Genomic DNA, 24150 nt, shown 5'->3' on the forward strand with positions numbered 1-24150 from the left:
TATGCGATTTCGACATACACATAGGCCACTGGTGGCACCGCATCTCTCATCTGGACCCGGCCATCATGGATTTGTACTATATTGTACAAAATGCAGTGACAACTGTAATAATCGGTATCTGGCTCCAATGTCTCTAAGCGACGGTGATCGCACCCACGGAGACAAACTCCGCTCATGCATATGTTTACAATGTTGTGATATCTTCAAGATCAAAGCCATGCGAAGCTGGGAGAGTCATTTTTCACTGCTTCCCAAAACTCTTCTGCCTATCTTTGTACTCCTTCACGATGACTGAGCAATTCACTTCCTGGCATAACCTCTTCCTCCTGGAAGCGTCAAGCTTCGTTGCGAACTGTAGCCCACTTGCCCTCTCAACCGCCTCGATTGGAACTTCGAAGTCTTGTAGAGGCTTATTATTCGCAATAACTGCGTTCGGCAGCACAAATGCGCCGAGCGCAACTTTTCCGCCTGCTATTCCATCCTCTGCGAAAATGACCTTATAGAAATGTGTTGGGACCGCAACGTTCGGTGGCTGGCCAATGACTTCGTAGCTCACTCTCCACTTTCCATCCGTATCTCGCTTTGGGAGGTATAGAGGCCCTGTCACAATGCGAACGGAGGGGTACGTCCCTGTCAATCGCCTGCAGAAGTCCTCGAAATGCGCCCAGTAATCCCGGTTGAACCCATCGCCGACCTGTGGACACATGTTGCTCAGCAGAAATGTATCGTCCATAGCCTCCTGGCTCCACTTAGCATCCGCTGCTGGGACCTGGTGGCCTCGGTCATACCCCGAACGGAAGTAGTCCTTCAGTTTTGCGCGGAACATCTCAGGTATGGACACATCTTCCACAAATACGCTGTGCTTGCGATCTGCATTTTTGTTGGCGAGAGACTCAGGGGTAATGTGTTCTGCGACCCAAGACGGATTTCGTGTTCGGCGGTCGAAGGAGGAAGTCAAAGAGGCGGCGGGGCGAAGGTCGGCAACCGGACCTGGAAAGCCATATTGGAACAGACCATTAGGGTCAACGATTGGTGTTCGTGCTACAGCTGCTGGTGAAGGATAGACTGGGACAGGAGCAGCAGGTCCAGTTCGAGATGGTGTGGAGACTGTTGTGGTTGATGTTGTGGTTGTTGGCAAAGGTTTTGGAGATTCTTTCTTAAAGGAGTAGACGGCTGCTGTTGCTGCTGCACCGGTTACTGCACCGGCAGCAGCAATGACTGCAAAAGTAACTTTTGACATAGTGTTCACAAAAAGATAGAGGTTGGAGGGAGAGAAGGTAAGCTGAAAAAAAAGGCTACTAGAGCGGCCGAGGCTGTATCAGGGCGTCTTATCACCTTCCCGCGATCAGATGCACAAACTGCGCGTGAGAAATGTTTCAGACGCGTCGAATGTGATCCAGTTGTTCGCTGGCGGCTATCGAGGTCAAAGGTCATCTGAATTTGCTCGAAAGAGAAAACGGGTGCTTAGTCATGGCGTCTAGCTGTTTCAGGTCCAGCTTGGAAACCTAAACTCAGCTACACCAAATCATCATCGTCTTCACAGTTTCTAACTCTGTCAAGACATATAAGATTGAAGCGACCCTTCCCCTGCATGAACCACTCATCGCAAGTGGTGCCGTTAGTCTCGTTTACATCGAGCGCCCCTTAGCGAACCTTTGCGAGATGTCCTCGTGGATCTCGAAAACCACAGCATCTCATAATGCGCAATTGGTCACCACCGCAGTTGTCTCTGGCGCGGTGGTCGCAAGCGCAATCCTTGGATACCAGAAGGTGAGACGCACGTACAGGGTGGCCGATCTGAAGGCATCTATACCTGATATTGGAGAGAAGCATCACGCGACCAGAGTAAGTCGCATTATTGCAAAAATCCAACAGATTGGGTCACCCTTTCCATTGCACTTTTCTCGATTCAAGCTGACTCTAGGAAGTTGACTGAGTATGGAGCGGCCTCAGGGGCGTTTGCTCCGACCACAGAGGACAAGCGAAGCGTGGCCCTTGCGGCCAAAGCGAGAAAGGGTGACTATGATGAGGGTAAGCCTTCGGCCTATACCGTGCACACCTTCGATTTGAGTGTTAATCATTTGCAGATCTCATCCTTGAACAACTCGCCCGCAATCGAGTCTTCCTCACCGATGGCGGCCTGGAGACTCTCCGTGCAGCTTTCGTTGTTGTTGTCGGATGTGGCGGTGTAGGATCACATGCTGCGGCGGCCCTCGCTCGCTCAGGAGTGTCTACCATTCGGCTCATTGATTTCGATCAGGTAACCCTTTCTTCTCTGAATCGGCATGCCGTTGCGACTTTGGCGGATGTAGGAGCACCCAAGGTTCACTGCATTCGGAGACGACTAGAGCAAGTGACCCCTTGGACGCACTTCGACTGTCGAAATGAGCTGTTCAGCGAGGCCAACGCAGATCATCAACTGGGTCCAATTGATGGTCTTCCTCCTGACTTTGTCATTGATGCAATCGACAACATCGATAGTAAGGTGGCCCTACTAAACTACTGCTATAAGAACAACCTCCCAGTTATCTCTTCAATGGGCGCTGGCTGCAAATCGGACCCCACCAAGATCTTCATTGGCGACATTTCTGCCAGCACCGATGACCCACTCTCAAAGGCCACGAGGAGGAGGTTGCGAGCGCTTGGGGTCAAGGACGGAATCCCAGTAGTATTCTCGACCGAGAAACCAGGGCCAGGGAAGGCGCAATTACTACCATTACCTGAGGAGGAGTTCCAGAAAGGCAGTGTCGGCGATTTGGGAGTTCTCCCAGATTTCCGAGTGAGGATCCTACCAGTCCTTGGAACTATGCCCGCCATCTTTGGACTTGCTGTCGCAAATCACGTTATACTAGAAATTGCTGGATACCCGCACGAATATCTTCCATCAAAGTCAAGAGATAAAATGTACGACGGTATCCTCGGCGCGCTGCAGGGAGCTGAAGAAAGGCTTGCCAAACACGCGGGATATGAATCGCAAGGCTTGAGGATACCAATCACCCAAGACGACGTTGGATATCTAATCGAGGAGGTATTCCATGGACGCAGCATCATCAGCGGCTTATCCACCCGGCTATGCTTGATCCGATGGTTCAAGGCTCCTAAGGACTTCATTGACAAGCGAACCCCTGGGCAGAAAAACTCCTTGCTCCGGATGACGGACTTAGTGTGTATGACCAAAGAAGAGGCGGCAAAGCACGAGAAGAAGATACTGACAGGGTCGAAGAGGCACGATGATCTGTATGAAAAGAAGATATTGGAGGCTGTGAAAAACAAGATCAAGGAAGAAGAAATATTTGCAAGGTTCAGATCCTTGTGAGTATCTACACTCAACCAAAGCAAATAATAGAAGGGCATTCTCCACTTCTCTTTACGTCCGTCGGTTTCTTTATATTTGACCTCACTTGCTACCAGTTATTAATTCACATCTAGTCTTGCTAACCGACACCATATGTCAAACATGTTTGGTGATTCAAGAGGCAATTTCCCATCTTGATATTGTCCAGAATTATTCCATGAATTGCTCATTTTCAGTAACCTCAATCTGAGCTGTCACGACCTCCCATATCTCTAAATGATATCCATACTCACTGTAAGGCATCTTTCCCATGTGGCTTCAGAAGATGGAATGACACTTTTACGAGGAAGGACAGCTAGGGAAAGCACATAAGAAAGATGCTCTCTCTCTCGGAAGGTTCAGTTGAGTTGGATACCAGCCTAAACCCGTACAGCAGGTCATCGATGGAATGATTTCATGTGCTTCCCTCCGGGACAATATCATAGATAGCTCTATTACTACAGTAAGCTTATAAAACTAGAATATAATAAGCTGAAGATTAAACCTCTTTACACGATACACAACTCTCTTACAGGTAACAACTTAATTTATAAGAAAATCTTTGTGATCTTAAGGTATAGGTAGTACTAGCTAAATATATGTTGTAGCAGGAATGAATCCGTTTTCCGAGGGATTTGACTACCACTTTTTCATTTCTATGCACCTTGATCACGACGCATACAGTATTAAGTGCATGGCGATGAGGCGATAGGCAGCATCCCAAATCTCTTCTTCGGATAAGTGCTCAATGATTCGTTCGCATAAGCAAACTAGAGTTACCATAATAAGTCCTCGCCTCCAGCACACTATTACCATACGCAATATTATCTATTGGCATCATCTAGCCCCCTCTTTATTGTTGAGTCTCTGATCCCTAGTATCTGGCCAATATAAACGATTTTGATATGCGACACCTCGTTTTGTGGGGGCATCTTATTTGTTCTTGTCGCATACAATCCTACTTACCGGTTCCGTTTCCTTGTTTGCATCCCGGCTCAGAGTATTCTCAGGAACCTCTATTTTGTAGAGTTCTACTGTACCTTCAGGCGCTGATTTACGTGTGGTAACAATGCGAGGAACGTGATCGCTCTGGGTAATACTGGAAGAACTCGAGATGCCTAGTAGACCTCCATCTTTAACTATGCTGTCGCCCATCGACATCGAATCTAATAAACTGCCTACCCAGGAGTATTGTAGTGTTCTCACGGCTGGTATCCCTTCTAAGCCACCGCCAACAACGTAGTCATTATCACTGTTGCTAATCCCCCATCTTAAATCTTCAATATTCACCCTTTCTAGCTATTCACAGAATTCGATTTCACTTTTTAAAAGTCATAATCATCTGTCTAACACATTTAAAACGTAGCTGAAGGATGAAATCTACTCACTTCAGTTAACTGGCGAGGAATCCAGACACAGTTGGAGCCATTGACGGCCTGGAAAGCTTGGATTAGCCTTAGATGAAACAGGGAGAATCCACCTTTTACCTTTTAGTGAAAATTATAATTCCCAAACGAGCTTGACAAATACCTCAGTAGGTCCTCTAGCTGAAGCTGGTAGGTTGAAAACGAGTCCCACGCCCAGGGCATTTTAGCCACCCAACTTACTCTCTCGCTAGTATGATAGAATGACAAAAGCTACCGATACACTAAAATCTAGTTGCGGAAAAAAATTGTGAAGTATCCTAGTAAAAGGCATGAATCTGCAAGTCTCCGCTTGCACTGACAAGATTGTTGGAAGCAGAGGTTTTGAGGTCTGGCTAAGGGGTGTGGTCATATCAAGCCACACATTTAATGAAAGGTTCTAGAATACTCGACAGGAAGACATAATTATGCCAAGAAAACCGAGTAACGTCTGAAGGAGAGTCGTCAACGCCAAGAGTTTCGTGCGAAAGCGAAATATGGCTCTAGAATGCTAGCTCACCTACAAGACCTTTCAGTTTTATTTTATATAACGTACTCTACAAGAGGGTCGCTATTACAAACGATACCAACGGAGGGTATCAAGAACGAATCGAAGGCACAGAAGAAGTGTTGAAGCTGGTTGAGCTGGCAGGATGGGTGCGCGGGGCAAGGAATATGTCAATAGTCACGTGATCTAGCCTAGGCTACTCAGGTGCTAAGAAGACGGAAGCAACCGGAGCAATGTGCTCAGAGAGCGCAGGAGCTCAGGAGCCTCGAGGTCCCGATCAGTCTGGATATGCCAAGCATCCTAAGCAGAGACCATAGGGAGACATGAACTTAGGGATCTTCTATATTGGAGTTTTAATACTTTGTGCCTACATGTAGGAGACTGCCTGTAGCGCCAGCAAGAATTACACTATAGTAGCCAAACTGCAGTCCACCCAAAATCCACACTCTAAACACACAGCATTCATCCGTATGGGAGAGGCTATTTATCCATGTAACTAAGGGTATCTATCTCAAGACGGTAGTTTCCCTAATGCACTAGCGAATCGTCCAACAATAACATCCGTAACAACCCTCGAATATCCCAACTCTACTCTCCATCGTCCACTTCATACTCACCACTCATCAACTTCTCCACAATATCTTTTGCCTTCGGCCAATCTTCCTGATAATAATACCTCAGCCCAAACATCCTCATCAACTCTGTGATCCCCTTGCACTCCATCTCAACCCATCCCCACTGACCCTGACTCAAATTCTTGGCCATCCACGCCTGGCACTGCTGCACCTCAAGCTCTTCCTCCCGCATGATATCTACGTCCACGATTTCCTCGAAGGCTTTCTGCTCCGTCTTCTTGCGCATGATTTTGTATCCCGCGCGCCGGTCGTCAGGGCTCATGGTCATGCCGTGGCGTCCGAGGAATATCGCCTCAGAGCCATATTCGCGCTTCAGCCAGGCCTTCTCGATGGCGGTGTACGGGGCGGAGGATGTTGTTGGAGGGACCACAGGGTACAAGGTTCCGTGGTCGAACTGGTAGTTCGGTGTAATCTGGCTTATGAATTCCGTGTTGACGTCAGCTGCGCGCTTCTTGGTGGGTGGCGAAAAGAGGTCGGTGCCGTTGTCGTTGTCGTCGTTGTCGCCTTTGCAGCGACCCCTGTTACCCTTAGAACTAGAAGAGGGAGCATCGAGGTTAATGACTTCCAACCTCTTGGTGAAAGACTTATCGCTGACCCTGAACGGACTATGGATTAACATAGCGTTATAGCCATGATAACCAAGGTCAGGGCCCGGAAGCTGGGGTGGTGTGGCAAGAAAAGAAAGAGTCGGGTTGTCGTTATCGTTGTCGGATTTGTTACCGCTCCGGAACCGAGACTTGGGTGACGAGATCTGAGTAGAAAGGCCCGCCATGTGGTCATAATTACCCCCCTTGTCAACCACATCGAAGTCCTCATCAAAATCCCCCGGAGGGGGCGTAGCTCGGAATTGCTGATACACGTCGGATCCGAAGGAATTAGAGCCGTCATTCATTCGACGCTGGAATGGCGTATCCAAGGGAAAAGAGTTCTGGGGTTGACTAGGAAAGCTAGAGTCACCTAACAGAGCTGTAGATGCATTCCCCTGATAGTCCTCTCGATGAAGCCCGAATGGAATAGGTGGTGACCGATATAACGGATTCCCACCAATGAAGGAAGATTGGGTTCCAGGAGCCCAGGGACATGCAATCGGGGGCGCAGCTGATAAGGTGAATTAGCCAGAGATATCTGATGTTAGAACTCGAATGGATTGGATGGGCGTGAGAATAATGGGGTATGCGAACAAGAGGCTGAGGTGTTACTGCCAGTATTGGCAAAACCCCGGGTTCCTGAAGCTTGGGAAGATGTAGCTTGCGACGTGTTTGCTTGCCAAGACATGAATGGAGGAAGGTTCGACCAATTCCTCGAAGACGTAGCTCGAGACGCACCTTGGGATGCGCAACTAACGATGGGCAGTGTGGTCTGGTCAGACGCAAAGCCCATGCTCCCGTGACTAAACCGGCTACCGACGCTACGGTTAGCCTGAATGGTGGGTGGTGCTGGATCTTGGAATGCGTTATAGTACTGCTGTTGGCTTGTAAGTATATCCAGCTTGAAAACTCCAATAAGTCGGGCCTACATCAGACCTAACCAAGCCCTGAGAGACAACCTTGGGAGCAATTTGGCCAAGATCCTCCTCGGAAATATCCTCGGAATCGTCTGCGGTATCAGTCTCCTCAAGGAGGTCTTGTAGGGTTATCAAGGAACTGTTCGGGGAGAGTTTTTGGTTTGAGGGTAGATAGGACGTGTCTTGGAGTGGATCAGGTTGTTGCGCAGGGTAGGAGGGAGCGTGCTGTGTGGTTTGTGAAGGTGAAGGAGGTGCGTCATAGACGTCGAGGAAGCTGAAGGGAATATGTAGCTGATCCATGGCAGTTGGGACTTTGCAAGCTGAAACCATTGGAAAGAACAGGGGTGGGTTATTAAATACTGATGATCCCCTCGAACGATAAGTTCTGACGAACCCAAACCCCATTTGCTTTGTCATTGTAGAGTGAAAGTGACAAAGTCAGGTGAAGCTCCAAAGGCGTGGACCTCATCAATATTTCGCTTACTTTCACAGGTGTGTAGGCCCTGCCACACAGGTTTGGGAGGATCAAGGGTGACGGCGATGGTGATGCTCTTCGTCATGCCTCACCCGAGATGAACAAAACAACCAACTTGAGCGGCTACGTGTACCTTCGGCATTCAGAACCCCTCAACTCGCGCCACCATTCCGAATACATACAGGTCTTTTGTAGACCAGGGGGATACTTCCCAGATGCTCCATGGGTTTCAATGGAGTTAACAAGCCAGTGTCGTGATATGGCAGGAAACGTTTTTTTCGTGGGGGCCAGTCTGCGAATATTCAACGTGTTCGGAAATGATCTGAAGTGAAACAACATACTCAACATATCTCGTTTAACCGGATCTATATGACGGGGTGAAAAGCACTAGAGACCCGGCTAACTGCCTCTGTATTTACCTCACTACGATCGTTTGCTAAGTCACAAGTCGCGGAGGCAACAGCCTTGCCTTGCAAGCAGTAGCAGAGTGGCGGATTGTCCCCAGTCTGTTAGTCTTCCCTGATATGTGTTGATGTTTCGTTAAACCTACTGATAATTTTTCCTTGATAGGTGCTAAAGTGCAGCTGACAGTGAATTAATCCTAAGGGTAGGCTAATCTTAGGAAAACTCGGAATCCTAAGATCCCGTGTTCTCCATAAGATGGAAGGCTTCGCGATTTCGTGCGAGTCTTCACCCATCGTAAGTAGGAAAGAAAGTTGACTGAGACTGAGACTTAGGGGAGAGTATTGCTCAAAACGATATCATGCGAACATCCTACAGACACCTGAAAGACGGGAGCTATGCAAACAGCGAGAGGGGAAGATAATGCATGATTTAAGATAGAAAGTCCAATTGCTCACCCATTGTACCCAAAGTCATGTCGCTTGCACGGTGTCAAATGAGGGATATAGAGGTATCCATTTCTAGCACTCGCCTATCAGAGTCGAAATAATAATCGAGGAGTTGAACCTCTTCTCCTGTGAACAATAGACAGATCACGTGTATGTACGGCTTTCTTTCAAGCATATGCCGAAAGTCGTATTGTCTTTTTCAGTCCAGTCTTTCTAAAACGCCATTCGCCACGCTTTCAAAAAAAGAAACCCCAAGATTCTTTTCACCAGGCGGTAATATCGCCCACTTCGACTTCGCCAAAGGTGCTTGTCTTCTTCGCGGTCATTCCTGAGTCATCACTACCAATGCCTTCCATCTTTGGACTTCGTGCCATAATATTTGGGAGGACTTCGTTCATGAAGAGGAGAAGATGTCGGTTAACCTGCTCAAACTCAAGTAAGAATGCATCGTGGCCTTCGGGAGAGTCAATTGTCTTTAACGTTGCGTTTGGGATGTGGGCTGCCAATTCTTGCTGCTCGGCAAATGTGAAAAGACCATCGGATTGAATGCCAAGGATGAGGGTTGGTTGCTCAATTAATGACAGAGCATAGTGAAGCGCCGATACCGGATCAAGGGTATCGGGATCGGCACCAGGGGGGGAGCGATGTCGGGAAATATCATGAGTGTCCAGCTTTCGGGTGATTGCAATGTAACAATTTGCATCAAATCGCTTGATGAATTTTTCCCCTTGGTAACGCAGGTATGATTGCGCAGAGAAATATGTAGGAGTGCGTTTCTTAGGTGGTGTTACAGCGCGTCCGTTACCGTTCGTGGATCCGTTCTCTGGAATCTCAGGCGTTGAGAGCTTTGACGGATTGTGGAATTCCAGATCGGATTCACTAGATGCGAAGTGAGTAGGTAGCATGGTCGTACTATTTGTCCGAGAGGGCCGTGGAGACCTAGCATTTTTATGACCATCGTTGTGAATTGCCCAGTGTTCATGATGCGGTGAGGTAGGCCGCGGGACGGCGTTGATATTTTGTCTCTTAGACAGGTCGGGGGTGTTCCGCCCGAAGCGCGACTCAAACGAATCACGGCTGCGATATGTCAGGAGCGCAGACATGCGGGCGGCACCAAGTCCAGTGGAAGGAGGGTCTTGAAATGCGTAGTATCCGTCGTCGTACTTTGGATCGCTGTAGATGCTCTGCCGCTGTGCCTCACCCCAGCTTATACCCCAAGCACTATACCGCGCAGACGTTGCGATAGGGATGATACTTCTCACGTAGTCCTTTCCGAAGTACGCAAACTCAAGCACGAGCATGCCGCCCATGGAACCACCAATGACGGCTGCAATTTGGCGCACCCCCAGATCGTCGAGAATACGCTTAAAGATACTGCTCACGTCAGCAACGTCCACAGCATGGCTCCGGTGTGCACCTCACTTGACATCGTCCTTGACGGTAGTCAGAGGAAACTCGGGCCCATACAAACCCAACGAAGCATTGCCATCTTTGGCCGTGACAGGGCTGGCACTGCCGTAGGGACTCCCAAGACTGTTGATGCAGACGACGAAGAACCTCGAGATGTCAAAGGCCTTGCCTGGACCCCCGAGAAGCGGGCCCCACCAGTCTCCGACGTCCGCGCTCCCAGTGAGTGCGTGGCATATGACCATGGCATTGTCCCGCTTCGGTGACAGCATGCCAAATGTTTTGTATGCAACGGGAACATTGCGGAGGATGACACCGGATTCAAGCTCGATTTGGGGGATGATGGCGATGGTTTGGCCGGGGATCAGATTGGAAAACGGGTTCTCAGGTTGAGAAAAGACTTTCTCTATGCAGCCATCAGTCGTTGATTATCACAAGAGAAACAAAATCGCAGAAAGCATACTGTACTTGTGGGTGCCATTGACCACGGCCCCGTTCGTCTCAGAAGCGGCCATGACGCCAGGAGTCATGAGTGTGGCAGGTCGCAGGCGTAGTGCTTGCGTCGAACGGGGTGATGCGTGTGAATGTCCATGTTGGGCACAGTCACGCTTTAGGGCATTCTGATTCACGCTCAGCCGTTGCCGCTAACAACTATCCACAAGTCTTGGCACGATGACGTGCTTTTGGGGATTACATTAGTCCTCGGCACGCCGAACGCGTCCACTTTCCTTTGCTATCCACAAAGCCGACGTGCGCGCATCTTCGAATCATTTTCACTCGGGGCACGGGAACATCGCATCGGCTGACTTTACGAGTCGCACCAGGGCATCAAGTTTTGCTCCGTCCTCCTGACCGAAGTATGGTGCAGCTTCAAAAGCCGATCCCGAGCAGCATGCGATAGTCCAGGTAGCCTTGATGGTCTCCTGATGTTGGCCAGATACCGTTTCTCGGGTGTCTGTTGTGCGAATGACCGTCGCTGCCCCCTCATGGCCCAATTTCCTGGCGTTATTGCGTTTGGTGCCGTCTAGCAACTGCCTCGCGCTACCAAGCAGCAACACTGCTGAGCGGACATCTGCAGAACAAGATTGTCTCTTCATCATCTCAAAGATTCGATCCTCAATGGACTTGGCTTGGAGGCGATGAACGCAAGTCCCGGGTCACTAAATTCAAGGGTACGGACAAACACCAAACAATCCATCTGTTGTGTTTGCCTGCCAATGTTTTCTCCCCACGTACTCTTTGCTCTCTATTCCCCATTTCTTCTCTGCCGCAAATTTCCCTTCTACTCGCCAAATTTGCATCTCTATTGCCTCCGGCCACGCATTGTTCCCTTCTAGTTACTTCATGGTCATCCCAAGATGCTGTCCCTAGAACCCGACCACACTTTTCGAGAAACTGGACTCTAAAGCCGATCGGTTTGCGTGTCACCGAACCAGTTTCCCTTCACAAACACGGTGATTGCAAGATCGTACAACAAATCGCGAAGCTAAACTTGTGCTGTATCTAATATCTAGTACACAAACCCATAAGAATAGATCTGTAGCGTCCTCCTGTTTGCGAGTCTGTATTCGGGGTCATGTTGTTCTTATTATAAAGGGGTCTCAATGTTCAAGAATGGCCTCGATTATCATCAAGGCAGAATCGAGTTGTTACAATACTAAGTACCATCAGAGTGCCCACGAAGAATATCTCGACTCGAGAGACACAATGGCTTGTATCGGGCGCCAGAACATGAACTCATCTCAGTTCCCGGATGTGCTATCGCCATCTTTCACACGTGCTCGGAGGCCAGCCCTGATCCCACCGAACTGTTCCCTTTCCCCAGCGGAAGCCGAAGAACTCATTCGGACAAGAACTTATCAGCTCCTTTTTCCGCCCCCCGATCCCAATCTTCTCAGGGACGCCAGACCCACCTCCCCAGCACGATCCGACTCTACGCATCCTGAGCTGTCCAATTCAGCCACGGATTCAGAGCAACGTCGGTACCAGCACTCTCAATTCGACAATTCGGCATCTACAGCTGCCATTCCACCATCCATAGCCCGCGACCCTCGCCGCCGGGCGCATTGGATCAAAGCTAGAGCACAGTATGCCCGTGATTGGAGTCGTCGTGGCGTTGAATTCAGCCAAGAGAAGCGCCTCCCATCGGGGACAGATGTTGTGCCACCCAAAAGAAGTGCTCGAGACTTCGGTCCAAAACGGAAACATTCTGCCTTCATCATCGATGAAGAACTAAAGTGCCGGTTGGAGGACCGAGTCGGTACTCCTCACCTGAGTGAATTGCTGCCAGGGGACGATATTAGCGGCCAGTTGAATGTGGAGGAATTGAGGATGGGTGGTGAGGCCGCCGCATTGGAAGAGGAATTCAATACCATTCCTTCTGACACTATCGAGGCGAGTCATGGGAAAATTCGTCCGAGCTGACAATCTGTTGTCAAGGGGAGAATGAATCGCAGGGTTGGCTGCAGAGGACTGGGACTGATGTCGTCTCTTGTTTGGATTATCAAATTAATATTTTGTCTTCTGCCTAGCGATCAGATAGATCCCCTCGTTTATATTTATATCAATGAAGTGTAAAAATTCCTTTCGTTCAGAAGCAGATGCTATGACCAATAGGGTGGGCATCACTCTTGCCCATGTGAACCCCACATGGACCCCACGCCACATGTGGCTAGAACGGTGGCTCAAGCTCAGAGCTTCGTTCTCTTCATCCAACCATCAACCATCTGTCAAAAGCATGCAATGCGAAGAGTGGTAGTAACAGGCCTTGGACTCGTAACGCCCCTCGGGATAGGTAAACGGTTCTCATTTGTACTCTTCAATATCTACACAATTGCTTATTAGTCCCAGGTGTTCGCCGAACATGGAAAGGGCTTCTAGACGGCAAATTCGGCATCGTTTCTATCAAAGACAAGGGCCCTCAATTTGCGAATCTACCTAGCCAAATCGCAGGATTGGTTCCCGAGGGTAGGAAGGAAGATGGGAAGTGGAATGCTAAGGAGTGCTTGAGACCTGGGGTAAGAATGCTAATGTCGATGATTAAATGGAAGCTTAAGGCTTGCATAGGATGAACGAAGGATGGCCAGATTTGCTCAGTACGCCATGGTGGCCTCAGAAGAGGCTCTGAAAGATGCAGAATGGATGCCAAGCCAGGAGGAGGATCTTCAGGCAACAGTATGACTTCTTTGACATTCGCTTTCAGTTTGTATAACACGTTCATAGGGCGTCTATATGGGATCTGGGATTGGGAGTCTAGATGATGTGTACGAGACGACGATATCTTTCGAGAAAGGGGTAAGACCTTCTCATTCGATTCGAGTATCCAACTTGACTCGTCTCCCAGGGCTATAGAAAAGTCTCTCCTCTCTTCGTCCCTCGCCTCTTAATCAACCTCGCTGCAGGGCATGTGTCCATGCGATTCGGCTTCAAAGTATGTTTGTATCTCACCTGCTCCAAGATCTTCGGCGTCATACCCTGCTTTCTCGCGCAAGCTCACGGCGATAGGGTCCAAATCATGCAGCAACAACAGCTTGTACAACAGGTGCCCATAGTATCGGAGACGCAGCACGACTAATCCAATTTGGCGATGCAGATGTCATGATTGCGGGCGGTGCTGAGTCGTGCATACATCCACTTGCTATAGCGGGATTTGCCAGAGCCAGGAGTCTAGCAACAGATTGGAACGAAAATCCAGAGGAATCAAGCAGGCCCTTTGATAGAGACAGAGCAGGATTTGTCATCGGGGAAGGTGCAGGTGTTGCTGTGTTAGAGGTAAGGTACTCCATTTACAACTCCTTATTCAGTCCTCTATCGATCTCACATGTTTTCTGAGGTTGCTAAATCCGTTTCAGGAGCTTGAACATGCAAAAGCACGAAGCGCAAATATCTACGCCGAGGTCTCTGGGTACGGCCTTTCCAGCGATGCATACCACATGACCGCCCCTCGCGAAGACGGCCAAGGGCCACTTCTAGCAATGAAGCACGCTCTCCGCCATGCGGGCCTCAAGCCTGGCGCTGTGGACTATATCAATGCGCATGCTACTAGCACTCCGTTAGGCGATGCCGCGGAAAACCGAGCAATCAAGGAACTGCTTCTTGGTGAAGACGGGAAACAGAAAGCTTCTGAGATCAATGTGAGTAGCACTAAAGGAGCCATTGGACACTTGCTAGGTGCCGCTGGAAGCGTTGAGGCGATATTCACGGTTTTAGCGTTGTATCATGTGAGTCCCTAGTCAAGATTGTGTAGTAGGGGATGCTAATGAATGGAGAACACACTTCCACCAACTTTAAACCTTGACAACCCTGGCGATCCCCCAGAAACCTTCGATTGCAACTATGTTCCGCATATAGCGCAGCAGAAAGATCTTCATGTCGCTCTTTCAAATAGTTTCGGCTTCGGAGGCACCAATGCCTCGCTCTGTTTCAGCAAAATGTAACACTAGATTCTGGTACAAGCATCATATACACTAAGCCTTTTTTCGAACATGATATCAAAAGGAATATTTGAATGAGGTCGATTTTCAATTGAAGCTTCGTAAGGCCGAACTGTAATAGGACTCACATACTACCCCGCCAAAGCTAAGAGATAACGCCGTTTTAGTGGCATGGCAGCTGCAGGTTCCCCCCACTAAGACCCATTTAAGCACTCCTATATAAAGTAGCTTGTCTGGCACTCGAGCTGTTGGTTTGCTCGTGCAGCTACACTCCAGACTCGTGTTGCTAGAGCCGTGCCCACTCATTTCATACCGCATCCTCTCGACAGTTTTTCGTCCATCTCTCCTTGTGAGGGGACAATGACAGACCAGCGCCCCACATCAGCTCCGACATCTTTCGATGAAGTTCCTGAGACGGAAGACGGAAAGCCCTCGCTATTCAGAAATATATCTAACAAGGCGTCTCTATATCATGCACGCGTTCCCTATCTCAGCAGACTCCCCTTCTCTGCAGTGACCATAATTGTAATCCTTATAGGGATGAACCTCCTTGTATGGGCAGCTGTAGGAATAGTTCTCGTACGTCTTCCATCCCCAATTCTAGATCTTCGAGGATGCGAATTGATATATTGCTTAAGCACTACCACACTCCCCTAATCTCAACGGCAATCCTTTCTTATACCCTCGGTCTCCGCCACGCCCTTGACGCTGACCACATCTCCGCCATCGATCTCATGACAAGGCGCCTCACTGCTGCCGGCCAACGTCCCGTCACAGTCGGCATGTTCTTTTCCCTCGGCCACTCAACAATTGTCATCATCACCTCGCTCGTAGTCGCCGGCACCGCCTCCGCCATCTCCTCCAAATTCGACAACTTTTCGCATATAGGTGGCATCATTGGAACATCTGTGTCCGCCGCGTTCCTACTTCTCTTAGGCATTATGAACCTGTATATTCTATTCAAGTTAGTTGTGCAGATGAAAAAGTTAATTGCCTCAGAGCACGGGTTAGAGAACGAGCAATTTAAGGTCCAAGGAGGGGGCTGCCTATTCCACGTCTTTCAAAAAATGTTCAAACTAATCGATAAACCGTGGAAAATGTATCCGCTAGGCGTTCTCTTCGGCCTCGGCTTCGACACATCTTCCGAAGTCGCCATTCTCGGGATCTCGAGTATTCAGGCGGCGAAGGGTACATCGATATGGCTGATCTTACTATTTCCATTGTTGTTTACGGCGGGGATGTGTTTGCTGGATACGATGGATGGTGCTTTGATGATGAGTTTATATACGAGTACACAGTTGGCGAGAGATCCGATTGCGATTTGCTATTATAGTATTGTGTTGACGGTTGTTACTGTGATTGTGGCGGTTATTATTGGAGTTGTGCAGTTTCTGAATCTGGCTCTCAATGTGGCAGGGCCAAAGGGGAGGTTCTGGGATGGGGTAGAGCGGCTGGGGGAGAGGTGGGATATTGTCGGTATGTTGTTTCTTGTGTTGGTGAATGTTCTTTCACATGACTGACTTTGTATGGACAGGTGGCGCTATCTGCGGGACATTTGTGGTATTTGGCGGACTCAGTGTGTTGCTGTATAAACCGTGGAGAAGACGAGTCGACAGGAAGAGGGCTCGGAGAGCACATTTCTTGCCGTTACCGCAGACTCTGGACATTGACTCCGAAGGGGCTCGAGTACCCTACGGAGATCAAGGGATTGATCCAAAGACAGCCGAGCGAGGAGAGGAGCGAACCCAGGTCAGTGTTGAGGCTATTCGCCTTGGCAGCGAGGCGGGAACTGGTGCAAGTAGGAGATTGGATAATCCCGAGGATAAGATCCTGCCTGAAGGGAGTCGCTAGACTGGGTGGCCCATGTGGTCATAAGGCTTTCGGGCTAAGACGTCTTGCTTCCAAGCTGTGTCCAATGGGACGTTTCGGTGCTCAAATTACTTCATTTGAGAGTTCACTCATGGAGTTGCCCTTTCCCAGATCTAAAATGCGGTAAGCCGTTTTTGGGATGCGGTAAGCTATTTCTGGAGTGCGGTATCTCGCCTTATTCTGTACCGCCAATCAACGCCATGCTTGGTGCATACTCCATCGACACTTCAGCTGAGCCTGGAAGATCTCGGTCAAATATAAAGACCGGCCTTCTCACTATTAGCTCTCTCACCTTTCTTCCCTCATTTCGTAAGATTCTTTATGTTTCGTACACCATGGGTAATACCCAGTTCATCCATCTGGATGCCATGGAGCATGAGAACGTCTTCTCCTACTTCGTTGACTATCCAGATTCTAACCAGGCTGAGGTTCCCGATTCAGGAGGTATAAACGCCATTCCAGATACGTCTACTGTAAGAAACTTGCTACAATACCCGCTCCCTTATGGTCGGACTTCAGAAGGCGTGAATGCCTTCAATAATACGCCTTGTCTATGCAATTCATTAAGGTCTTTCTCGACAATAATTCCTCGCAAACTCCTACTTCTGAGGAGCCCACAGTAAATCCAACGATTTTAAATTTCGACACTTTCCTAGAATCCATCCTTCCAGGCGGCACAGATGTCATTCCAGGATATGTTGTTCCTCAGACCTCCGTGCACTCTGCTCACCAGGATAGCTTAACTGCTGATACACCCACTATAAGCCTCAGCAATGTCCCACCTTATTTCGCTTCCTCTAACATCACAGACGCCATTGTACACAACAACCTCACCCAAATCGCCACTTTAGAACATATGAATGCCATCCCGGCCACGTTTATTCTCAATAATAACGCAGAGTTTCAACGAGAATCACCACAACTAGGAAACGAGGTTGCCGTACTTTCAAACTCAAAATTCCTAGGACAAGGATGTTTTTCGATTTCCGAAGCTGCTTGGAATCCCCGCCAACCTCGCTCTTGCTTCACGCCTCAGCGAAGGCAACAACTGAGGCAACTGCGCGACCAAGGAGCCTGCTTGAGGTGTAGGCTGCTCAAAATATCGGTATGGCTTTCCCACTATACTTAAAAATTCGCCATACTGACAAACACAGTGTTCTGGGGAGGATCCGTGCAAAAGATGTCTCCTTGCTGTAGACTCCGCCTCGAGATCAAAATCGCTGAGATGGATGGATTGTGTTCACCCTTCATTTGAGACCATAGGAGTCTTCAACCGCCGTGGGTACATCTCTCGAATTCTTTGATATCTCTCTAAATGACATTACAGATAGCAATCCTCAGGAAAGACGGCGAATCAAGACGGTAGTAGACGAGTTTTCCCGCGCAGGTATTACACTTGGGTTTCGTATACCATTCGACGTGAACCTGCCAGCCGTCTCCAAGCATCTAGCACAATATCTCACCGATTCGGTGACTAGGTCAAATTTTAGTATCGCAGGTTTCATATCTAGCAAAGCGTTCAGCGACATGTTATGTGAATTTGTTGGCCCAGCATTAGCCAAGCATGCGAGGATTTTCTTCTACCTCTCTGTCCGCCTATACGCAGGCCGGTAGAAATTAGGTTATCGAGATTACACAGCTGAAGAGCTCCAATTAGCTCGTGAATATACCGCAGGAGAAGTTTTGGCAGAGCTTGAAACAAGACTTCAGCCAGTGAAGTTAGAGGCCTCTAAAAAGAAACTAGACGAACTGCAGGCTCTATTCGTCTTAGTGCTAGGAGCCATTGTAGCGATGCAATATGGATCTGAAGAAGTAAGCCAGACTACCATTTCATGATATCTACGTACTCACATGCACAGTCCGGTATCGAAGGTTCGAATTCACAGTTCCTATAAACGAAAAGTGAAGCCCTGCAACGCCTTCTCTGTCACTTTCTCATCCAAACAGATAAAACCGCGTCACTCCTTGGGCCAACTATTGATGGGAAAGTCCTTCTAAACAGGCGAAAATTTCTTTGGGACATTCCAGCCACATCTACCTGGGCCTTCTATGCGCTGTCTGAGCACGCGGCAGCGTTTCCATCAGGAAGTAGTACGATTCGACTCAGGCTTTCTAGACAAGTTACGTCTCACTTATCATATACTTTTGTTTGCTTCACCTGACAGCAGGGGTCAATACGATTGAGTTACGGTTCGATTGAAGCTGCTCGTACTTCTCAACTTTTCACCAAAAGTTACGACGTAACTGTTGAAGCTTTTGGAGTAGCAGGGTCCCCCTTACTCTTGATATGGCACGCGAGGTCATTCAATTCGCTGAAAACGACCTTATGACGTAGCCAGTTCTTCTGGAGTTGCAAAGCTTCAATCGTAGAGCCTGAGAGATGATTACGGTCACAAGTAACTGTCCTTTTCCCCCCGCTGAAGGCTCTCTCGCAGTCGCTCTCGCAGTCGCAGCTCGTGGAGGGTATACATAGGAAATCAAGTGCCATCTTGAAGAGTACAGGATAGTCGCGCCGACCAACCTGGAGCCACCAATCCAGAGGTTCCCCATACAAGGAACTGTCATCTTTTGCTATGATAAGGTCGTCTGAAAGGTTGTCGTAGTACAGGGCAAGCTCTGAGGCTACACTGACACGTAAATAGTGGCACAAACACGTTCCCCCGGCCCTCACGCGCGTCAGAGACTGCAACCTCAAAATAGTCTACCTCAATCGTATACTGCTCACTTTTAAGCCTCATCAATCGAATCGTAACAGTTAAAAATGTAGTTACGTTTGTTTGCCTCACGTGATCGTAGGTAGAGCAAAAGTATCAATCGTACTACTTCCTGTTGGAAACGCTGGCACGCGGTGACATACTATATGGAAGAGGAAGAGATAGGCTCTTCGATAGCGGGGAGGGATCCAAAGGCAGAAGGAAGCTCTCCCACTTATCTACTCAAACCACCTCCTACACAAATGAGCCCATCTCGGAACCGGCCTCACGAAGGGTCTGCGCAAAGAAATAAAGACAACACCTCTCCATGCAGCCCCAAGTCTCCGGAATTTATCGGACAATGTGAGACTTCTCTGTCTCTGGGACCTGGTAGAACTCATCTGCCTCCAAACAAAATCTCCAAAGATTCCTCGAATCGCTCTAACAATGTACCCGCTTCAGAACCAGGCCCCGCACAACGGCATATCAGTGACTTCATAAGTCGTTTTCGGCAAAGAAGTTGGCTTCACACTCCTAGCGCCATTGAAAGGCTCGCTCGGGGTCTACATTTCCCCTTACTCTCCTCACAGGGTTGTGACGAAGACTTCGACTCCTCTGATCTAACTGTGGAGATATATATGAGGAGATGTGAGCTTGAATCAAGAGATCTTGGACCAATTCGCCTAGGCTCTATCCTGGAGCGCAGTTCATACGGGCCATTCTCAGAGGTATATTTTGGTGGTTTGACCAGAAGATTTCCCCCTGTTTATGAAATGGATGATGTAGAGGACCTAATCGATGTTGGTCCAGGGGACAAGAGAAAACTGATATGAACAAGATGGTCTTAGGTACTGCACTTTTTTGATCTTGGGATCGTCAGCTATTGGCTTTCAACTATTACCATCTATTCCCCAGTTTAAATGTGCATGGACAAAATTCAAAAGATATGTTGACGTGAGATCTTTTCATTAATGCCATTTCGGTGATGACAACTTGGTCGGCACATTCAGGAATGATCCATGGTCCACCAGGACCTCTAGCAGAGACCTGAAGTCGGCGGTAAGAATAATTCTTGCTCGTCAATGCCCGTTCGTTTTGCCCTGGGAAGTCTTATAGCCTCGCCTCGTCGAATATTTTCCTTGCATACCTCGGCAGGATTGAATCCGCAACCTCGTAATGCAGCGCACCACTCTTCTTCAATTTCCCACCCCGTAGCGTAACCGGTAGGTGTACATATGGCCTTCTAGTCCGAGGCATAATCCATGTTGTCCTCCTTCATATGATAGATATCAGCCCCCTTTAATGAGAATGTCGACCAGGCACTATAGCGTATGTTCCATATGCTGAGATTCAAATCCCTTCTCTTTTTTGTTGTGCCATTTCAAAGATTGCCCGGAACAGAAGAGGCCAGTTGGCCTTTCCATACCGCCTGTTAGGGCTAAGACCCCTACGGAGACAATGCTCGATGACACTCCGGACCTCGTGGGATGGGCGCATCAAAGACTTTGGCCAAAAATAAAATAAAACTCGCCATGTGTCCTCTGCTGCTGCTATTGAAAGAAATGAGTCCATCATTTTGATCAGATCATCGAGAAGAGCGTTAGCAACAAATTGACTGTCTTCACGAGAATAACCGTCAAGCTCCTCGTGAAAAACTAGTTTCCGGACAATTCAGTATAATCTATTACTATACCCTCAAGCCTGCGAAATTGCTCAATAATTCTTTCCGCCACTCTTCCAGCCAATATCTAACCATCTAACTTTCGTCCCCAAGATAGTGTACGGGACAAAAAAAGAAAGATGGCCAAATTCTACTAGAGAAAATCCAAATCTACCATACCTCAGCTATCAGAAGGTATGTAGGTATATCCCGAAATACCTGCAAAATACACTGGTCAATGCTGGGACCGATTGAAAGCAAGAATCTGCATAAATTCGGATTGCTTTAAGCGAAAGAATACTAATAATTGCTTGTTAGCGGAGTGGAAGTTATCCGTCTGACATTTCTATTCCTAAATTTCAGTAGCAGAACAATGCACCTTACGTGCAGCACGGTATTGCCGTCGCTGTCTTGACATCTCAGGCTTATTTCCATTGGAGAAAACATAGCTTGAACGGCGGCTAAATCTCCGATCATGATAGTAGAGTATAGTATATGGGGTGGTCGTCTGCAATTATTCCGATGGTGGTGATCATGGGAGCTATTTAGTTAAATACTTGCTGGTTCCGCGCACTACTGTAGAACATGGAAACCCCTGGGAAGCGGGAAATGGCCTGGCTCGGCCTAAAGTTAACAGAGATGGAGAAATGAGATTCAAGTTTCAGAGACCCTCCTTCTCTTCAAGGAGTTCGTTCTATCTCAATCTGGAATGACCCGATTTTCCATTCGACTAACCAGTGCTGTTTGAATCTACTAGTCATAGCGGCCGTGCTATCCTCGAGGCGTGGAATCGGTGCATTTCCAAGAACTGGAGATAAGTCTTTAGCGTGGGTATCACCTTCTCGGGGTCCTCCGGAATATAGCTCAGCTATGCGGTCGTGGTCTAAAATGGCGTAGTTCGTCGTCGCTTGCTGACCAAGTTCAAGACTCAGATGGTTAAATCATATTCTGCATTTGATGCAAGGTGGTTTCATTGCGAATTTCAGACTTCGTGAAGGTCTGCTGCACTATTGGTTCGAGGATGCTTTGAAGTTGAGCCCGAAAATCTCAGCCAAAGCATCAGCGTTAGAGGCCGGGAGGATGGCCGAGAATTTCAGGCCCAGGACACCCGCGTTAGCCGTATCTAACAGGCTTCGAAGCTGCTCTAATCCTTGAAAAAGGTTGGACTGAGAGCTGATGATGGAGCCAGTACATGTTCGAAGTCCTTGTAGTATTTGAGATTGCTCATCCTTTTCCGCTATCGATCGATCAGCCAACATATTTATTTGTTTAGATGTGGTAGTTTGAGATAGATATTGTTTTTGGCACATGTCTCGATGCGCAGTGTTGAAGTCCTCAGCGGTCTGTTGAATGTTTTGGAGGAGCGCGTAGTGTCATTATTCTGTGCTCTCAGTTCATGAGAGAGTGCAGAGATGCTCATAAAAATCGTGGTATATTTAGTTGCTAGGACTTAGGTTAGGTATCACACTCACCTACTTACAACTCAGAAGCGCTCTGGTTGGACGTTTAGTGATGTGCTGTGAGGAAAAGCAGGCTAAGTAAATGCACTCTATATTTCTGCAGTTGCGATTGTCATTTCTACTACTGTAGTACCAAATTTGTTACGTTAAAATCAACTTTAATCGCCGCAATTAGCAGTAACCCATGAAAGAACTACTATTGGGAGTCACAAATTCGTGAACAGAGCACATGAATTCAACGCCATTCACGCAGTTAGAATAAGGTTATATTTGGATTTGGTCACGTGGATGAGAGAGATCTCTCACGAAGTTGTTTCCAGATTCGTGTTTTCAAAATCCTTTCTTCCGGTGAGAAAGCATAAGTACAAGCTCAATCTCAGTTCCAAATCACCACTCATCTTCCAAAGTTATCATATCCTATGGTATATAGCAGTTACGAATTACTCATCCGGAATTAAAACGCCCACCCACGCTCCAAATACTCCGACTTTTTGCTACACCTACAAAGCGTAGCACAGCAATAACTCACACCAATCCAACAAACGCCACGAAATGTGAATGTAAGGGCACTCGGATAGATTAGGCCTCCCATGGAGTAGAAAACAGGTCTACGTGGAAGAAAATTTAGGACCAGCGTGGCGTAGACGAAAAGAGCCGTTTCAGACTGCCGTTGGCTGGTGACACGGAAGGAATGGGACTTTTCTTTTCATACCGAATCTCGCCCTCCACAGAACTTATCGACGTCCGCGATATGGGTGCGCTCTTCAGTGAGTATTGTGGTGGGCTTGACGGTGCAGTGGCGGGGTGTGATAAAGGTGTGACAAGATTTATAGACCGAGAGCCGTACGAAGAACTATGTGGGTTGGTCCTAGGAGGTAGTGGCCGTGTGGATGGTGTATATGGGAGCGAGAAGCTGATGGAGGAAGCGGGTGTGTGAGAAAGGGAGGGGGCAGCGCTGAAGGTGGCTTGGGAGGTTGAGGCACGGTTGTATCGAGGCCGGCTCGGTCCCATGGTAGTTTCAGCCATAGCAGTGGCAGATTGAAACTGGCGGAGGTATTTCGATGCCTCCGACCCCCTTAGCTTCTCATCGCCTGAAGCAGCGTTATCGTCTGATGACAGTTCTGAGAAGGCGCATGATGACCGTTGGGAGCGCGGTGCGGTGGGCGAGCGAGGAGGTACAATGTCTCGAAAGTGGAAATCTTCGAATGAAAAATTGGCAAAGGGGGTTGACGGCGGGGAGGGGTCGATGGAGCATGATATGGCCTTCTCGTTGTCCTTAGTTCGACAGCTACGTTGATATTAATAATACATCCACAGCAAAGAACAGAAGGCGTAGTGCCATACCTTTCCGAGCAGTATAGTACCGAATTGTTGGGTACAATTATCTGCTTCTCACAGGTCGTGCTATTCGTAACATCAGTACAAGCAAGATGCAAAAGTAGACATGTAATTGACTTACCAGTACTGCAGGAAGCTCGTTGCCATCACTTCCTCGTCCTCAAAGTCCTCCTCCTTAGGGTGCGTGGCCTTTTGCCCGCCCTTGCTGGCACCGTGAGAGTTTGTACGTTTTGATAGAGGGGTAGACTTGGAGGGCCGCGCAAGGGCCGGCAGCGACCTTTTTGAGTGGTTGGACGGGCGACTGGGGTGTTGTGTGGCCATTGAACGTCGATGGAAAGACGGTGAGAATTAATAGGCCTGACTCGGTGGTTGGGCTCAGTGCGCAGTGAGCAGGATGATGGCGTCCTCCGCTCCAGGCCTGAGGAAAAAACAATCCTGCCAACAGGAACAGAGGCTTCGGAGAGGCGGTGACACGGCCGCAGCGTAGCTTGGTGGGCGGAAAGCTGATATGACGGAGACGCGCTTTGTCCGAGTGTCTTATCGCGATCCCCTGCAGCCGATAATTTAGCCAGGAACGGCG

At 48.5% G+C, this 24150-nt stretch overlaps 12 protein-coding genes across 12 annotated transcripts; 6 read left to right on the plus strand and 6 right to left on the minus strand.

Moving 5' to 3' along the window:
* Nucleotides 1–111: 111 nt before the first annotated feature.
* BDR25DRAFT_299450 (uncharacterized protein) lies at nt 112–1400 on the minus strand. The gene has a single exon (XM_033689154.1). The coding sequence runs from the start codon at nt 1238–1240 to the stop codon at nt 242–244; it is 999 nt and encodes a 332-aa protein (XP_033554386.1). The 5' UTR covers nt 1241–1400; the 3' UTR covers nt 112–241.
* Nucleotides 1401–1662: 262 nt separating this feature from the next.
* Nucleotides 1663–3352, plus strand: BDR25DRAFT_274767 (uncharacterized protein; the record flags this gene model as incomplete). The annotated part of the gene is made up of 3 exons (XM_033687434.1): nt 1663–1845; nt 1929–2031; nt 2088–3352. The coding sequence occupies 3 exons, from the start codon at nt 1663–1665 to the stop codon at nt 3314–3316; spliced, it is 1515 nt and encodes a 504-aa protein (XP_033554387.1). The 3' UTR covers nt 3317–3352.
* A 915-nt stretch (nt 3353–4267) lies between these two features.
* Nucleotides 4268–4923, minus strand: BDR25DRAFT_308455 (uncharacterized protein; the record flags this gene model as incomplete). The annotated part of the gene is made up of 3 exons (XM_033691008.1): nt 4268–4633; nt 4723–4789; nt 4865–4923. The coding sequence occupies 3 exons, from the start codon at nt 4921–4923 to the stop codon at nt 4268–4270; spliced, it is 492 nt and encodes a 163-aa protein (XP_033554388.1).
* A 910-nt stretch (nt 4924–5833) lies between these two features.
* Nucleotides 5834–7684, minus strand: BDR25DRAFT_308456 (uncharacterized protein; the record flags this gene model as incomplete). Its single annotated transcript, XM_033691009.1, has 3 exons — nt 5834–6978; nt 7206–7344; nt 7397–7684. 3 exons carry the CDS (start codon nt 7682–7684, stop codon nt 5834–5836), a joined length of 1572 nt encoding a protein of 523 aa, XP_033554389.1.
* Nucleotides 7685–8759: 1075 nt separating this feature from the next.
* BDR25DRAFT_249596 (homoserine o-acetyltransferas-like protein) lies at nt 8760–10718 on the minus strand. Its single transcript, XM_033686023.1, has 3 exons — nt 10581–10718; nt 10133–10523; nt 8760–10084 (listed from the first exon to the last, which is right to left on the minus strand). The coding sequence occupies exons 1-3, from the start codon at nt 10645–10647 to the stop codon at nt 8974–8976; spliced, it is 1569 nt and encodes a 522-aa protein (XP_033554390.1). The 5' UTR covers nt 10648–10718; the 3' UTR covers nt 8760–8973.
* A 1106-nt stretch (nt 10719–11824) lies between these two features.
* BDR25DRAFT_308458 (uncharacterized protein) lies at nt 11825–12541 on the plus strand (the record flags this gene model as incomplete). Its single annotated transcript, XM_033691010.1, has 1 exon — nt 11825–12541. One exon carries the CDS (start codon nt 11825–11827, stop codon nt 12539–12541), a length of 717 nt encoding a protein of 238 aa, XP_033554391.1.
* Nucleotides 12542–12841: 300 nt separating this feature from the next.
* Nucleotides 12842–14553, plus strand: BDR25DRAFT_364420 (ketoacyl synthase domain-containing protein; the record flags this gene model as incomplete). The annotated part of the gene is made up of 8 exons (XM_033696843.1): nt 12842–12911; nt 12968–13134; nt 13184–13291; nt 13340–13411; nt 13461–13547; nt 13622–13888; nt 13969–14337; nt 14386–14553. The coding sequence occupies exons 1-8, from the start codon at nt 12860–12862 to the stop codon at nt 14551–14553; spliced, it is 1290 nt and encodes a 429-aa protein (XP_033554392.1). The 5' UTR covers nt 12842–12859.
* Nucleotides 14554–14863: 310 nt separating this feature from the next.
* BDR25DRAFT_364424 (high affinity nickel transport protein nic1) lies at nt 14864–16401 on the plus strand (the record flags this gene model as incomplete). Its single annotated transcript, XM_033696844.1, has 4 exons — nt 14864–15129; nt 15189–16026; nt 16085–16236; nt 16270–16401. The coding sequence occupies exons 1-4, from the start codon at nt 14911–14913 to the stop codon at nt 16399–16401; spliced, it is 1341 nt and encodes a 446-aa protein (XP_033554393.1). The 5' UTR covers nt 14864–14910.
* Nucleotides 16402–16754: 353 nt separating this feature from the next.
* Nucleotides 16755–18033, plus strand: BDR25DRAFT_364426 (uncharacterized protein; the record flags this gene model as incomplete). The annotated part of the gene is made up of 4 exons (XM_033696845.1): nt 16755–16892; nt 16988–17524; nt 17574–17697; nt 17747–18033. 4 exons carry the CDS (start codon nt 16755–16757, stop codon nt 18031–18033), a joined length of 1086 nt encoding a protein of 361 aa, XP_033554394.1.
* A 1246-nt stretch (nt 18034–19279) lies between these two features.
* BDR25DRAFT_308461 (uncharacterized protein) lies at nt 19280–19945 on the plus strand (the record flags this gene model as incomplete). Its single annotated transcript, XM_033691011.1, has 1 exon — nt 19280–19945. The coding sequence occupies one exon, from the start codon at nt 19280–19282 to the stop codon at nt 19943–19945; it is 666 nt and encodes a 221-aa protein (XP_033554395.1).
* Nucleotides 19946–20462: 517 nt separating this feature from the next.
* On the minus strand, nt 20463–22477 carry BDR25DRAFT_347894 (uncharacterized protein; the record flags this gene model as incomplete). Its single annotated transcript, XM_033694335.1, has 11 exons — nt 20463–20756; nt 20806–20868; nt 20953–21037; nt 21115–21124; nt 21157–21280; nt 21330–21450; nt 21487–21699; nt 21781–22009; nt 22081–22187; nt 22249–22329; nt 22443–22477. The coding sequence occupies 11 exons, from the start codon at nt 22475–22477 to the stop codon at nt 20463–20465; spliced, it is 1362 nt and encodes a 453-aa protein (XP_033554396.1).
* Nucleotides 22478–22800: 323 nt separating this feature from the next.
* On the minus strand, nt 22801–24100 carry BDR25DRAFT_2008 (uncharacterized protein). The gene is made up of 3 exons (XM_033684381.1): nt 23692–24100; nt 23577–23636; nt 22801–23520 (listed from the first exon to the last, which is right to left on the minus strand). The coding sequence occupies exons 1-3, from the start codon at nt 23889–23891 to the stop codon at nt 22857–22859; spliced, it is 924 nt and encodes a 307-aa protein (XP_033554397.1). The 5' UTR covers nt 23892–24100; the 3' UTR covers nt 22801–22856.
* Nucleotides 24101–24150: the final 50 nt, after the last annotated feature.

This window comes from Lindgomyces ingoldianus (genome assembly GCF_010093535.1).
Source record: "Lindgomyces ingoldianus strain ATCC 200398 unplaced genomic scaffold BDR25scaffold_1, whole genome shotgun sequence".
Lineage (NCBI taxonomy): Eukaryota > Fungi > Ascomycota > Dothideomycetes > Pleosporales > Lindgomycetaceae > Lindgomyces > Lindgomyces ingoldianus.

What these genes read in the sequence shown, in the direction of transcription:
- BDR25DRAFT_249596 (XM_033686023.1), bottom strand. Translation starts at nt 10,647, where the DNA reads ATGACTCCTGGCGTCATGGCCGCTTCTGAGACGAACGGGGCCGTGGTC. An exon ending in CAATGGCACCCACAAGTACA is followed by an intron (nt 10,524 to 10,580) that starts GTATGCTTTCTG and finishes ATGGCTGCATAG; the next exon opens with AGAAAGTCTTTTCTCAACCT. An exon ending in ACCGTCAAGGACGATGTCAA is followed by an intron (nt 10,085 to 10,132) that starts GTGAGGTGCACA and finishes TGACGTGAGCAG; the next exon opens with TATCTTTAAGCGTATTCTCG.
- BDR25DRAFT_2008 (XM_033684381.1), bottom strand. Translation starts at nt 23,891, where the DNA reads ATGGCCACACAACACCCCAGTCGCCCGTCCAACCACTCAAAAAGGTCG. An exon ending in ACGAGCTTCCTGCAGTACTG is followed by an intron (nt 23,637 to 23,691) that starts GTAAGTCAATTA and finishes TGTTACGAATAG; the next exon opens with CACGACCTGTGAGAAGCAGA. An exon ending in GTACTATACTGCTCGGAAAG is followed by an intron (nt 23,521 to 23,576) that starts GTATGGCACTAC and finishes ATATCAACGTAG; the next exon opens with CTGTCGAACTAAGGACAACG.
- BDR25DRAFT_299450 (XM_033689154.1), bottom strand. Translation starts at nt 1,240, where the DNA reads ATGTCAAAAGTTACTTTTGCAGTCATTGCTGCTGCCGGTGCAGTAACC.